This window comes from Microplitis mediator, chromosome 5, assembly GCF_029852145.1.
Source record: "Microplitis mediator isolate UGA2020A chromosome 5, iyMicMedi2.1, whole genome shotgun sequence".
NCBI classification, from domain to species: domain Eukaryota; kingdom Metazoa; phylum Arthropoda; class Insecta; order Hymenoptera; family Braconidae; genus Microplitis; species Microplitis mediator.
In genome coordinates this window covers 19,239,574-19,254,680 of record NC_079973.1, presented here as the reverse complement: position 1 = coordinate 19,254,680, position 15,107 = coordinate 19,239,574, and the positions used below count along the sequence as shown (strand labels likewise).

The 15,107-nt window shown below is 25.6% G+C and overlaps 2 protein-coding genes across 3 annotated transcripts; one reads left to right on the top strand and one right to left on the bottom strand.

Moving 5' to 3' along the window:
- Window positions 1-3,599, bottom strand: LOC130668038 (mediator of RNA polymerase II transcription subunit 19). 2 transcript variants are annotated; one of them, XM_057470026.1, is made up of 5 exons: window positions 3,322-3,599; window positions 2,985-3,225; window positions 1,394-1,550; window positions 674-773; window positions 1-376 (listed from the first exon to the last, which is right to left on the bottom strand). In XM_057470026.1, the coding sequence occupies exons 2-5, from the start codon at window positions 3,169-3,171 to the stop codon at window positions 92-94; spliced, it is 729 nt and encodes a 242-aa protein (XP_057326009.1). In that variant the 5' UTR covers window positions 3,172-3,225; window positions 3,322-3,599; the 3' UTR covers window positions 1-91. The 2 variants fall into 2 exon arrangements, with proteins under 2 accessions (XP_057326009.1, XP_057326008.1); XM_057470025.1 differs by having other exon boundaries at window positions 3,388-3,598.
- Window positions 3,600-5,535: 1,936 nt separating this feature from the next.
- On the top strand, window positions 5,536-10,316 carry LOC130668041 (akirin-2). The gene is made up of 4 exons (XM_057470028.1): window positions 5,536-6,106; window positions 6,913-7,112; window positions 9,076-9,238; window positions 9,819-10,316. Exons 1-4 carry the CDS (start codon window positions 5,929-5,931, stop codon window positions 9,827-9,829), a joined length of 552 nt encoding a protein of 183 aa, XP_057326011.1. The 5' UTR covers window positions 5,536-5,928; the 3' UTR covers window positions 9,830-10,316.
- The last annotated feature ends 4,791 nt before the right edge of the window (window positions 10,317-15,107 follow it).

Here is a 15,107-nt window from a genome sequence, read left to right as displayed (position 1 = left end):
GTTTTTAGTTTAGTTTGTTTAAATGAGCAAAAAATTCTCCACGATTGGCCAGCTTACAATTAGATAAACGTATAAAAAAAGTAATTGTCAATCACGAGTTGGAATGCTGCGACGGCGTGAGTCCACCAGGATGTTCAGGACTGTGTTTTTGTTTTTTCCGTTTCTTTTCTTTCTTACGTTTCTTCCTGGCTTCTTTTTCTTCGTCGTGTCTTTTCTGTTTTTTGTGTTTCTTTTCGTGGGTATCCGAACCACCGATATCAGTGGTCGCTATCTCTTGTCCAGCTGGAACATCTCCAGGTTTATGTTTATGTTTCTTATGTTTATTCTTGTGCTTCCTTTGAGGCGCTTGATTAACATATCGATATTGTTCAGGTAACTATAATTCAAATTTTATTTTTTATTAATCAATGTGTTTTACTTATTAAATTAATTGTTATTTTAGTAGTACACAGAAAAAAAATTCTCGACTAAAAATAAATATTCTGGATTCAAGAAATTTTTTTGAAAACTTCAATTTTCTTGGATCAAGTAGAAATCTCTTTTGACAAAGACGAATTCTCTTGATTCAAGAAAACCTTGAGTTGATTCCCGAAAACGTCTGTCTTCAAAAATGTTTTCTTAACTCAAAATAACTTTTTTTTCTGTGTAAGTAAAAAAAAAAAATAAAATTTACAGGCCCAGGATGTAATCGAAAACCTGACAGTTGAACACTTGTTAATGGAAGTAATTCTTTTCCTCCAATTGGTGGTTTCTCAATCACAGATCTCAAGGAACTGAAAATAAATATTTGATAATTTAATTACATTATTATTTTCAACAGAAAAATTTACAGAAGTCAATATCACAGCTACATAAATTTTTTAATAAATTATATAAAAATTTTTTGATTCATCAGAATTATATTTATATGATGTCTGTAATTTTTTTCTAGAAATATTAAAATAGAACTAAATATCACCACATTTATTAAAAGAATAATTATTAAATATATGATAATATAGATAAATACTAATGTAACTTTTATGTATTTTGAGTAAATTTAGGCGGTTATATTTTTGAAAATATTAAAAAATTTAAAGATATTTGTTGTTACTTCAATAGACCTAATCAAGATTTCCGTAGATTTATTTAAATCTACGAAGTCGTAATTACTCCAAAATTTTAATTTATTTTTTCTAATAAATAAAAACGATTTATAATTTTATTTTAATTTTCTAGCGGATAACAAAAAATATTTGAGATAAATATAGTTATATATTATAAATATTATTTAAAAAATCCTCTTTCATGAAATATAAATGTTAGTCTTTACTAAAGTACTAACAGTTATTTCAGTGTTGCTGTTTAAAAGCACTTACTTTTTACAACACAATATATAATTAATAATTGATACCTATTATCTTGATGTCCAGGTGTATCAATAGTACCAGGAAGACTTGGAAGAAATGATGAAAGTTGTTCCTTTAATTTTTTACCACTGAATTTACTATACGAGTGTTCGAGGCCATAATAGGCCATCAAATTAGTTGCTCCAGTAAGTTCACTTTCCCCTATAAATATTATTATTTTATTATTAATTACAATAACGACAAAACGTTGTCTATTAATGATCGTTTTATCTTTTTTCCATAAGTCAAAATATCCAAGGTCTTACATTTAATATAAATATTGAATATATTATAGTGTCGAATATACTTTTGTATCAATAATTGGAGATTTTACTTTACCCAAGTAAACACACTTGGCTTTGTGACATTTATAAGATAGCAGTTTTGCGGCTGTTTTTTGACCCATCAAGGCACCAAAATGTTGACAAAACAAAAACAGAAATTTATGTCACCGAAAAAATATCTGCATAAAAGACTTGACACAAGCGACGACAAAAATTGAATTACAAATAATTGTCAAATAAGTCATCGTCTAAACGATTTTTAATTGAAATAACTTTTTTAAAATGGGAAAAAGAACAAAAATTTTCTATGACTCCTAGAACTAAAATCTGGACGTCTTATTTATTTAAGAAAACTTGGCTTTGAGATAAAATAAAATTTGTCTTGTCTTTTTAAAAGACATCTTTATGACATCTCAAAATTGTCTCTGTGCTACTTGGGTATGCATAAACATTATACAGATAAATTTAAATTTGAGTTAAATAAAAACAAAGAAAAACGAAAAAGAAAAAAGAAATTACTACTTAAATAATTACAAAGGTATTGTACCGTGTACTAATTAATTAAAACATAGTAATTTTTTCGCATTTACTGAGAACGATGCGAGGGATTCACCGAAAAAATTGAGATTCGAGGAGTGCTGATCAATCAGCCTGGCAATTCTGTTTCTGGGTCCATTGCACACGTAGTTTTTACTAGATTTTTCAATTGATAAATCCTTTTGGTTCTCAACATTTAATCGCAGTAACTTTTTATTTCTTTAGTAAATTATATTTAAGTATTTTAAATTTATTTCTGTCAATAAATTATTACTTCAATATTTTGTTTATTATAATTACAAACTATTACTAAATAATAATAATTAATTTTTCTACAGGATTACTTTCAAACTATTTTTTGTAAAAACACCAATGATAATTTAAGATATTGAATTTTTTTTTACCTGCCCTATTTAAATCTCTGATTATTTTTTTTAGAAACGGTATAATTTTATTTTTAGTTAAATTGAAACACTAGTTTATTTTAATAACAAACTTTTTAAATAAATATTTTCATTAATAATTAATATCTAAATAAGTTAACTTCATTTTCTTTTCATTTGTTACTCTCATGAGCCAACTTATTAAATAAAACCTAAATAACTTGGCTTTGAGATAAATTTAAATTTATCTCGTCCTTTTAAAAGACATCTCAAAGTTGTTTCTGTGCTCGGGTAATCAAAATTAAATTAAAAATAAATTTGATCAGAGCCTTAGCTTAGATGACTAATTATAAAATATCAATATGTTGTGTCAAATAATAAAATTTAATTACCAGGAGGTTCTTTCATCAAATAAAAAGGTCCACTGTGAACAATTGAAGGATTTTTTCCAAGGGATATTGTTGTTTTTAGTGTTCCTGTTGAATCTTGACGTGATACAACAGGGGAACGTGCACCCCTTGGCGATGATTTTGGTGAATATTGTTCGACTTTGCTACGAAATTGATCACCCATCATCATCCCTTCGTTTTAATCTTTTTTAACCAAGCCAAGATCAACACTAAACACTCGTTTCTGTCAATGAAATCAGCGTATTAATTAATTACATTTAAAAATCTTAGCAATAATAATAAATTATGAAACAAATAGAAAGTAAGATACAACACACACACATTCATAAGTTATTTAATATTAAAATACAAGTAAATAATTATATTTTTTAAAAATAATACACACCCCCTGTTGTTTGGTATAAATATAAATATTAATCTACATTAATGATTTTATTTAATAATATGACTTATTTTTAAACAAACTAAATCATTGCTAATAATTTATAAAACAGAATCTTTTACGGTTAAACACCGATTGAGAATGACCGAATATTGGATTCTTGATATTCCTGAGATAATAAAACAGAAGGTACTCCAATCTCTGCAATACATCTTGAGAAAAATAACATACAAGCAAACATCAGTGGCGCAGTCACGTGTAATTTTCACTTACTATTTACAATTTTTAATTTTTTTTACCCGAGTTATTCATCTATCGGTAGTTTTTTTTAAATCGATTGTTCATCATAGATTTCAAATTAATTGCAAATTATCAGTTTTTATTTCATGTAAAATAAAATTATCGATTTTGTTGGTCTTGTTGGTTAGGGAGTCTTATTATTTAAAATATTGTAAAATCGTAATGGCTAGAATCCAAACGGGTAAAAGGAAAACTGTGTCATCGACTTTTGACATTTGGCAACCTTGTTAGCTTTTAAATAATTACGTAGAATGGAATTTAACTTTAGACTGAGTCCACATCGTTCATATAATAAATATGTACCGATAGCTCCCCTATATACTGTTTTATTTGTTTATAAACTGTAAAAAATTAACGGAGTAAATCCGGAGTGAATACAGAGCAGATTACTGTTTATTTACTTAATTTCCTTGGAGTGAAATTCGCTCCTATGAAGAGTATTTTATTATTAAAATTACGAATTGAAGTGAATGCGGATTTAAATAATATAAATTAAAAAATCCAGTTCACTACAAAATCACTCCGCTGGAAAAACGAACTTCTTATTTACCCCGTATGCAGTGATTTTTTTTATAGTGTACACTGTAAAAAATTGGGAGTGAATTCGAAGTGATTACGGATTTTATTTAAATTCGAATTGATTCCGTTACTCGGAGTTCCAAAGTTAAAAAAAAATCACTCTGCATACGGAGTAAATAGGGAGTTTGTCTTTTCAAAGGAGTAATTTAGAAGTGATTTGAATTTTATTTAAATCTGCATTCACTCCAGTTCAGTTTTAATATTTAAATAAACACTCATTAGGAGTGAATTTTACTTCGAATCGGAGTTTTAATATTAAATTAAACGCTCCATCGCTCCGCATTCACTCTGCAAATATTGAGTAGAAATCTTCAAAGAATAAATTTTTTTAGATTGATTACATTCTCAGTCCTCTGGTTCTTTTTATCATAAAAATTATTATTTAATATCTTGTTTTGGTAATTCAAAAATGCGTTGGTATATTGGTATAAATTATTTTTCTCACTCATTCAAACATTAATAGAAATCTACTGTAATAACAAAAATTAAGAAACAAAAAAAAAAAAAACAAGTGACCATAAAAATAAATAGTAACGCAATTTTTAAATCTAAAAGAAATTTCCAATGGTTGAAATGCAATAAAATAATTCTTAAAAAATGAAAGTAACTCAAATTTATATTCACAAGCAATCTAAGCTTAAAATGTAACTCATTAAATCGTTAATTACATATTAGCAACTACTAAATTTTTTATTTATTCAATTTTAAATGACGCGCTAACAAGTATCAAATAAACTAATCAAAAATGTTTTAAATTTCGCGGCTATTTCTACTACAGTGTTGCCAAATTTTTTCGACTCCCAATTGAAATTTAATTTCTTTTAAATATTAGTCATTTCCTAATATAAACTGACGTCTTTTATAAAAAAAAAAAAAAAAAAAAAAAAAAAAAGAGAAAGAAACATAAAAATAAAACAGTAACATAAATAAACTTTTTTTCAAGCTATGGCTTTCCCATAAAAAAATTTAAAAAAAAATTCTCCAGTGTAATTTCCATGGTATCTAAATTTAAAAATTAATTTTACTAAAACTAGTGTTAATTATTTTTTTATTTCGTATTATAATTAAATACTTAATAAAAAATTGATTTTACAAGACCTGTCAGCTGTCATCTGTCAAAATTAAAAGTACGTATATTTTTCCATAAATAGTATAAACATTTTAAGTATAGATGGCGTTTTTCCAGCCACAAAATACTAGTAAAGTCCAAACTGTGTCTAGAACATTTCATGGTCATCACGGAAAAAAGATGTCGCATGTAAATTGAGAAAACAGTTGTCTTCAGTTGGTTATTCTCCTCCTCGTCCTGTGTTGAGAGCTGCGGCTCATATTCCGCCATACTGTCCGCAGTGTTTATTTTGATAAATTTTCACCAATTACTGATATTTTAATCCATAATACACCAAATAATATCATAAAAAAATCAATATCTACTGATTTATCATACAATTGTGATATATAAATATTTTTTTATCCGTTAACTCAACTTTATAAAATACATAAAAAGATAGAAAAAAAAAAAAAAGTAACGCCAGTGTCACCAGTAGCGCCTTGTGGTAGTGTGTGCCAGTTTAGTAAACGTGACGAAGGAACATCAGCATTTTAATTTCCATTCTCATATTCTCATAACCAGTATCAGCAGCTACACTAGCACCAGTATCAGCAATGGCCTGTGCCACCCTAAAAAGATCCTTGGAATTTGATCCTGTTCATAGCCACGGACGTCCTAATAAACGACGAAGATGTGCACCGATGTGCGTATCACCTGGTAGTTCAACTCAACGGACATCAAGCCAACAAAATCCATCACCATTTGGCGAAGTTACGCACAAATTGACGCCTGGTAATTGTTATCGGTTATAACGGCCATTTTATCCCTTGTCTATATGCTCTTCCTACTGCTTTATCATTTTTATTTTAATCGCTACTATTTTATTGTCCATTATTATTTCAATTATACATCTATATATACATATATACTTATACTTATATAGATATACATATATATGTATGTATAGGTGTATGGGTTTTTTTTTGTTCATCGTAAAATTTTCCTGAGTATTGTATTTAATTATTTATAGTAGGGAACAAAAGAAGGGCATCACCCACGCGTTAATCATATGGTAATGCCGTAACGGACGTCTACTGTTTATCATTTTTTATTTATTTATTTATTTATTAACTTACGGCCTCAGATGGCGACACGATAATGACGTCAAATAAAATTTTCATTACTAATTTAACTGAACATTCTAGTAATATTTTATTCTTTCGATATTTAAATTCATCCATAATTAGATATTTTGACCCTCTCATTAGTGAGGGATCATAAATTATATTATAGGTAATGCTGTCGAGTAAGTAGTAAATTAACATGAAAATTAAAATCCTATTTGAAAAGGTCTTTGTTCTTGTTAAAATTTGCTACTGTTTCTAAATCTGCTAAATTTGTTAAAATATTGAATTTATTTATTTATAAATTATTGAATTTGTTTAAAAGAAAAAAATTTTTAAGGACTGGTCGAGTTAATTTTTATCAACGACGTATGGGGAGTTAAAAATATACTGGAGATAAAAAGATAATTATACTAAATACTTGGGTTAATAATTTATTTAATAATTCATGTATTGATGATTGATTAATTATAGAAAAAATGGCTGCTAACATTAGAGAAGAAATTCGTCGATTACATAAACGTAAGCAGTTGCATTTCAACCCACAAGGTAATTCAAGTGGTTGTGATTCTTCGGACATGGAAGGGGGCCCAGCAAGTCCATCTGGTTGTGGTTCAAGCTCGTACAACTGCAGTCCAAACAGCAGGGAGAAACCATTATTTACATTTAGACAAGTAAGTATTATTTTTTTATTTAGATTTTTTAAATAATTTTTACAAATAAAAAAACCATGTCGACTGATATTGCCAAGTAAAAAATTAATTGTTTATGTAAATTTATTATGTCGCGTCACTAATTCTAAAAGGACATATTTTTGTACGCCCTTTCGGTTTTAATTACTGAGTTAATTTTTTTTTTAATTGCTAATAATATTGTAGACTTATTCTAAAGCTGGAAATTAGAAAAAAAATATTCAGCTACAAAATAATTCTACAAACGATGGGTAATAAAAAAAAATTATATACCCTAATAGCCACTTTAGCTTGAAATTTACAGTAATTTGACGATTGAAATGACCGAAATTCGCCGACAATTTGATAGCAAAAGTTGAAAAGAAAAATTTGCGGTTCATTTTTCCTCAATTTAGAGGTAACTTTTTTTTACTAGAAAAAAACCCTCATGAAAGTTTCCTTGAATTTTTTGTCAAATGTTCGTCAACTTCGGGTTTTTTTTGTTTTTTACGCTATTTGTATACAATCGTTTAACAGGGGTTATCAGATATTTTCGGCTAGGTTTTTTTTCGGAAACAAAATCGCTGAATACAAAACATAGACCACACTTTGATGCATTACTGTCTAATCTAGCAAAGTGCGCTTTAATTGTTTCATAATATTCGTTTGTTGAAGAGAAAAACTCGGCCACAAATTCCATTTACTGTACAAGTGCAACAAAGATAGTACCGTTCGTGGACTTGAGTGTGATAGAGAGAAAAGTGCGAACCCCTGTTAAGTGAATTTGCATTCTAATTCGGGTAGTAAATTTACATCAAATTGTATAGCAAGTTGTATACAAATTCTCAAAAACGGAAAATCCCGAAGTTGACGGACATTTCACGAAAAATTCAAGGAAACTTTTGTAAACTTTTGCGAAGCAAACTGTGCTATTAGGGTAGAAGTGGGGCTGCCTACATTTTTTGCGATAAAAAAAAATTATATGAAATACGTACTTCGTTTTGGGACATTTTTTGCAGCCTTTCGGCAGATTTATTAATCTTTATTGATATTTGGTCGAAAAATTCAGTTACCAATTTTTTTTTTCTACTTTTATATCGAAAATTTCATAGTTTTTTCAGTTTTTCAAGTATTTTTCTATCAAAACTATTTTTTGGGTTATTATCATATTTTTTTTTTTTTCTAAAGTACATTAAAAACTGACGAAAATGATGCAAGGACCATTACAATATCTTAATTTTGACGGATTTTAGAAAACATCGAAAATTGTTGTTGTTTTTTTTTTTTTTTGGCACCAAAACGGTGTACGTATCTTAAATACTTTTTTTTTTATCTCCAAAAAGGTTAGCAGCCCCACTTCTATATAATTACCAAACAATTATATGCCTTTTTGGTTTCAGAAAGTTTCCTAAAGCCAAATAGGCTTATAAAAATATAAATATTTTTGAAATTAGTAACTCGATTTATTTGAAGATCGGAACGTTTTTCGCGGAACGAAAATAAAAAAAAAATGTAAAGTAAAAAATCTACTTGATCTAGATTTCTGAAATGTATTTCAGAAAGTTGCTCGTATTTCAGCCGAAAATTGCAGGCTACTCTAACTACAACTTAAGCTGTCAACATAAATTTTTTTAATTTTCGTTGCGCGAAAAACGTTCCAATCTTCGGTACATAATTTATTTGATACTCAAGGCTTAGGGCCAGTTTTTCAAACCGGGTTTATTTTTAACCCGGCTTTAAATTATTATTGCTGGTACATCGATGTATTGTTAATGTATAGATATACTAGCAATAGTAATTTAAACCCGGTTTGAAAAGCTAGCCCTTAGTTTTGCGAAATTCATTTAAATAAATTTTTTACTAGTCAATTTATATGTCAGATAAGAAAAAAAAATACTCAAAAATTTTTGAAGAACTTGAATTTTTTACAAGCTTGTAATTAAATAAAATATTCATTTTTTAACAGGTCGGATTGATTTGCGAGAGAATGCTCAAAGAACAAGAAACTCAAATACGTGAAGAATATGATCAAATATTAACAATGAAGCTTTCAGAACAATATGACGCTTTTGTTAAATTTACATATGATCAAATTCAAAAGAGATTTGAATCTGCGGCTGCACCAAGCTGTAAATTATATTTAATTAATTTTTTATTTTTAATCAAATTGTACACTGTAAAAAATTGGGAGTGAGTTTTTTAAAAAAATCACTCCGAATGCGGAGTAAATAAGGAGTTTTTTTTATGATCTTAAAGTTAGGAGACGATATAAAATTTTTCGATTTTTTTTTTTTACACATAAATTACAAAAGAAAAAAAATCAAAAAATGTACTCATGCAGAAAAGTTAAAAAACTATAAGTACAATTTTTTTTAATATTTTTTTTTTTAAATTTATCGTTTTGAATAAATTTCAAAAATTATTAGACGTCGGCTAACTGATGATCCTAAAGTCAACAATTTTTAGATTTTTTTTCAACAAATGAATGACAAAAAAAAAAAAATAAAAATATGCACATGAAGAAAATTAAAAAATCTATAAGTGCAATTATTTACAAATATTTTTTTGTTCATAATTTATTGTTTTGAGGAGATCAAATAAATAAACAGTCATCCGCTCCATATTTACTCTGCGTTCTCTCAGCTAATTTTTTACATTGCATATACTAATGTAATAAAAATATACAATTATAAATTTTTTTCATTACAGATCTATCTTAAATGGAAGCTTGTACACCTGAGAAATCAAGTTTTGAAGAGAAGGATTAGGTAAGAAATATTAAATCAATTATCCTTAATCACCATCAATGAGGATTTATTGGTTAATTATTTCATAAAATTTAAATCGCAGTTTTTCTTTACTGCGTGTCTGAAAATAAAATTATTTGCTTAAAGTTTGAACTTTGAAATAGTTACGTTGACAGGATTTAAAAGTCATTGAAGTATATAAATAAATCAGCAGATAATAAAATTAATAACAAAATATAATTATTTAAATTCGAAGATTCGAAAATAATGGAAATAAATTAAAAAAAAAACAATTCTCGGCATAAACGGAGGAAGATTAGTGATGTAAGTTCATAGTAGATTTGTAGTTAAATACAATTTAAATAAACGAAGATCGATCAATAAATTGAATGTGTATCAATAACAAGAAATAATTAAATTTGGAAAAAAAAAAAAAAAAAAAAAAATAACAACAACAAAACATTAACAATATTTGTACTGTCTTATGTTAAACGCGGTGGTATCAGGGAACCATCTCAACATTTGTTTAAAAAAAGAAACCATCTTTAGAAATATATTAAATATTGAAGTTTTTTTTATATCTATATTTAGAACTTAATCTAAAATTATTTTTTGTATGCAAGTATTAACTCTCCTTATTAATACAAATATCTTCAGTTGAAAACTTATTTTTCTATTGCATTGAATTTAAAATGAATTCAATTATAAATTTAATTGATTATAAAATTAAACAATTTGATTGTCTCAATAATGTTTCTGTCAAAAATATTTTTTAATTCAATTAAAAATTTGTAAATCTAGACAATGTATGTTTTTTTTTTTTTTTTTTTTTTTTTTTTTTTATACATAATTAAATTCTTTACAATTTTTATAAATTTGTAATAAAATAAAATTACTTACAGTTAACTATTTAACTTAACATTTTTCTACTTTAAATCGCTGTTTCTTTTCATCTGTACTCTACGTATATTTTTACAAAAAAAGAATTTAATTATATTAATAACTTAGATAAATAATTATGAGTGTGAATGTAGCAGACATCAGACAAATTTAAAACCTTAAATAAATAGCGTATATAATTTAAAAAATATTATTTATAAAAAATGCACTTATTAAATTTCAAATTTTTTAAATGCGCTTTTTTAAAATTTAATTTTATTAATTATTTGCTCTATTTATTAATAATTTTAAATTTGTCTGATGTCTGCTACATTCAAACTCATAAATAATTGCAATTGAAGCCTTTAGAAAATTATCACAGGCTTATTACTAAAACACCTTTAGAATTTAAAATTAAAAAAAAAATTTGCTTAGTAAATTTTCTTGAATAAAAAATTATTCAGTTAAATTAAATTAAATTAAAAATTTTTTTTTTACCTTAAAAAAATAATCATCAATTGAAAAACAATTGCGTGCATTGATTTTATTGATAACTAATATTATTATTATTTTTTTTTCTGTTAAAATGATTATTTAATAATTATATATAATAACAAGCATTTAGAAAATACTATGTAATGAAAAAAAAAAAAATCTTTTTCTACTAAGGAATGTGTTCATATTTTTCACAATCGAACATCTCTTAACGGCACTATCATCTTAATTATTAACCCATTTCCTACATTATTAATAATTATTATTTTTTCATTTCAATTTATTTTCGTCATTTTCACTTGTAGTCATAAATCATTAAGGTATTCATTTTAAAAAATTGAATTGTTTAGAATTATTGTACGAATATATAAATAAAATAAACAATGAATTATTTAAAAAACTATTAAACTAAATTTTTTGTTCCCTGGTAACCGACCGTTTATTTAAGCGCAATAAATTAATAAGTAATAAGTATATAAATATATATATATAAATAAATACAGTTACTGTGCCTACTGTAGACATTACTTATTTACAATAATAACGTGTCGCTGTATCATTATTGAATTTATTTTAAGAAAATCTTTGATAGATAAATGGAAATTTATTTTTCATTTCCATTTGTTACAATTACGTTAGTTAATTATTTAGTTAATCAGTTATTGTTTTTCCGCCTGCAAATATAAATTTTTCATAAGTGTCCTAATAATAATTACACTGAAAAAAAAAATTTCTTGCCGCAAGAAATATTTTTGATGCTGAAATGAAAGCAATAACTTTTTGATGAAGTTAGCAGACAATTAACAATTTTCGAATTTTTTTTTCAGCAATTTAATTAAAAAAAAAAAATATATAAAAATGTGCACGTAATTTATTGTTTCTAAAAAAATTAAAAAATTATGAGATGTCGGCTAATTTCAGTATCATAAAATTTTCTTTGGTACTTAAAAGTTTTTTAGCGCAAGATATTTTTTCTCGTTCCAAGAAAATTTTAGTTTTCAATTTTTAATGAAAAAAATTTCTTAGGACAAGTAAAAATTTTTTTGCACTAAGAAATTTTTTTTTTCCGGGTACTTATTATTACATTAAATTTTTTACACCGTCGGCCATATTATTAAGATATAAAACTGGGGTAATATAATTTAAAAAAAAAAGAGACGAGTTAATAAATAAGAATTATATTTTTCTGGTTTTTTATTATTGCTTGTAGCTGATAATTATATTTATTATTAAATAAATAAATGAAAAAAAAAAAAAAATTTTAAATAAATTACATACTAGTAGTAATATTATTAATTAATCAATTAATAACAGATTCGAAGTAAAAAATAATGTTCTGTTTTGAAAAAATTTTCAATTTAAAATTTTTTTTCTTTATGAATAAGTTAATAACAAATGCTTTCTTTACGTTGTGATGTACAACAGGTTAAATAGGTAAATAATATATATAATAATATTGCAATTAAAATATAAGTGGTCAATAAGAAATAACTAATAAGAAATGGACGTTTAGATTTATAAATTAAACGTAATTATAATAATAATTATGATAACAAACATTAATGTAATGGAGCTTGATTATTGATGTTTAATTAAAGTTTTTAACGCTTTACTATTTACAAATAAAAATAACTATTATAAATTAGTTTATTAATTTACATAATTAAGAGATATTAATTATTGTTAGATGATATTTTTTTAATAATTACGTAATTTTTTATCAATTGTAGATAATTGTATGGAAAAAATATCACTGCAATTAATAATATTTCTTAATATATTATACATATATATATTTGTAATTAAAAGTATTTAAAACTTTGATAAGCGTATTAATAAAATAGCGTTATATTTTTAGTTTCATTTTTATGTTTTTTTTTTGTTTATTTTTAATACTTCAAGTTATTTTAATTTTATTTTTGTCTTCAATTCATTTAGTAAATTAACACTAAGCTAAATGTGTACTCAAATAACAAAAAGTAATTAATAAATACAACAATTTAAAATTAATAAAGTTTAATGTAATTAAATTAAATCAGCGTAAATGAAATCCTTGATACTGTTATTTTTTAAATATAAAAAACATTTTCAAGGATTAAAATACCTCTATACAATGTAAACTTATTATTGGAATAAAAATAAATCTTAAGACTGAAATTCACTTTATTATTTTCATTTATTTATTATATCCAGCAAAAACACAATTCACATTGTGTCCTATGAGATGAAAAGTCATCTGTACACGAGACTGGATTTATAAATACTTGTGTTAAAATATGATATTAATAATTATTTTAAACACTCAGCAGAAATATTATAATTTAAATAAATATATATTTAAGCGTAACACGTTAAATATTGATAATTATGGCCTGCATTATCCGGCAACGCTTTTTGATCCCCGGACAGAATATCCTCACGATAAAATATACTCATAATACATTAAAGATTATTATTATTTTTTTTTTACACTGCTATATTTTCTTATATTTCATAAATTATTAGAAAAAGATTAAAAAATACAATTACTTTAGCTGTCTTTGTTGAATTATTAATATATTTTATCGTACACTTTAAAAAATTAGCGGAGTAAATCCGGAGTGAATGAGGAGCAGATAACTGTTTTTTATTTAATTCCTTCGGAGTGAAATTCACTCCGAAGGAGAGTTTATTTTAATATTAAAACTTCGAATCGGAGTGAATGTAGATTTAAGTAAAATCGAGATCACTCCGAATTCACTCTTCTGAAAAATCAAACTCCTAATTTACTCCGTATGCTGAATGATTTTTTTTTAAACTCCGAGTGACGAGTGAATTTGGATTTAAATAAAATCCGTAATCACTCCGAGTTCACTCCCAATTTGTTACAGTCTAGTATCTGATAATAAGAGAATACGTTGAACTACTTCTGTAATAACATACACATAAAAGGTGTGAAAAAAAGGCATAAAACGTGCGAAAGAGGAGCAAGCCAATTTCAACCACGTGTTGGTTTATTTTAAGTTATTCTTCTAAAAAAGATTTTATAAATTTTTTTATCAAAAATTCTAGTGTTGAGAGAAGTAATCAGAGATATTTTGTCCCAGGGATATTTTGTCCGGGGATCAAAAAGCACGGAATCGTATTCACGATCGGTTTCCACCTACGACTCGTACGGACTTGCTCGTGTATATGTCAATAGTAAGCATAGATTTCTAGCCATTGGTCCTTTTCAGACACGTTAATTTAAAACATCTTATCCTAGGTTAACATAAAACTTTTATAAACATGAATTCTCACTTTACTAGTTTTATTTAAACAATATTTTTATCACCCTTCATACATTTGAAATAATTTAGTAATGAATTAAAATATTAAATGGTCATATTTGCATATGACACCAACGACACCGTTTTATAATCGATTTACAACTTTCCTTACAATAATAGATTCAAATCTAGTATTCATATTCATTTCTTCATACATTATTGCACAATTATTACATATAAGTAACAAAAAATTTTTTATTTCTGAAGAAATTTCCAAACTTCGCGGTTCACATTTTTTAAATTAGTCCATTTTTAAAGGCAATCATTTTAAATTTATAACAAAAAAAAAATTCCTCAGATGAAAACAAAGTTTTTATTTACATAATTCAAAGTAATAGTTGACGTAATGGTTTAAATATTTTAAAAACACTTTAAATTGACGAGACGATGAGTCGGATACTGAATACTGATTCGATCAGGTGGTGTTACGATGAGAATAAAAGTACATTCTGCTAAGTAGATGATACATGTTTTTTTAAATCTTATTAAAAAAAAAATTTATATAAGAGTAATTCAATTAGTTTATTCGTATGGATTCATTGGTGAAGCCTTTTGAGTACTATATGAAG

Bases quoted from the DNA above. Each gene is read 5' to 3' on its own strand.
- LOC130668038 (XM_057470026.1), bottom strand. From the start codon at position 3,171: ATGATGATGGGTGATCAATTTCGTAGCAAAGTCGAACAATATTCACCA. The intron at 1,551-2,984 runs GTAATTAAATTT...TAATATTTATAG, and splicing joins TTTGATGAAAGAACCTCCTG to GGGAAAGTGAACTTACTGGA. The intron at 377-673 runs GTAAATTTTATT...TTTGAATTATAG, and splicing joins TTCGATTACATCCTGGGCCT to TTACCTGAACAATATCGATA.
- LOC130668041 (XM_057470028.1), top strand. From the start codon at position 5,929: ATGGCCTGTGCCACCCTAAAAAGATCCTTGGAATTTGATCCTGTTCAT. The intron at 6,107-6,912 runs GTAATTGTTATC...GATTAATTATAG, and splicing joins TACGCACAAATTGACGCCTG to AAAAAATGGCTGCTAACATT. The intron at 7,113-9,075 runs GTAAGTATTATT...ATTTTTTAACAG, and splicing joins CATTATTTACATTTAGACAA to GTCGGATTGATTTGCGAGAG.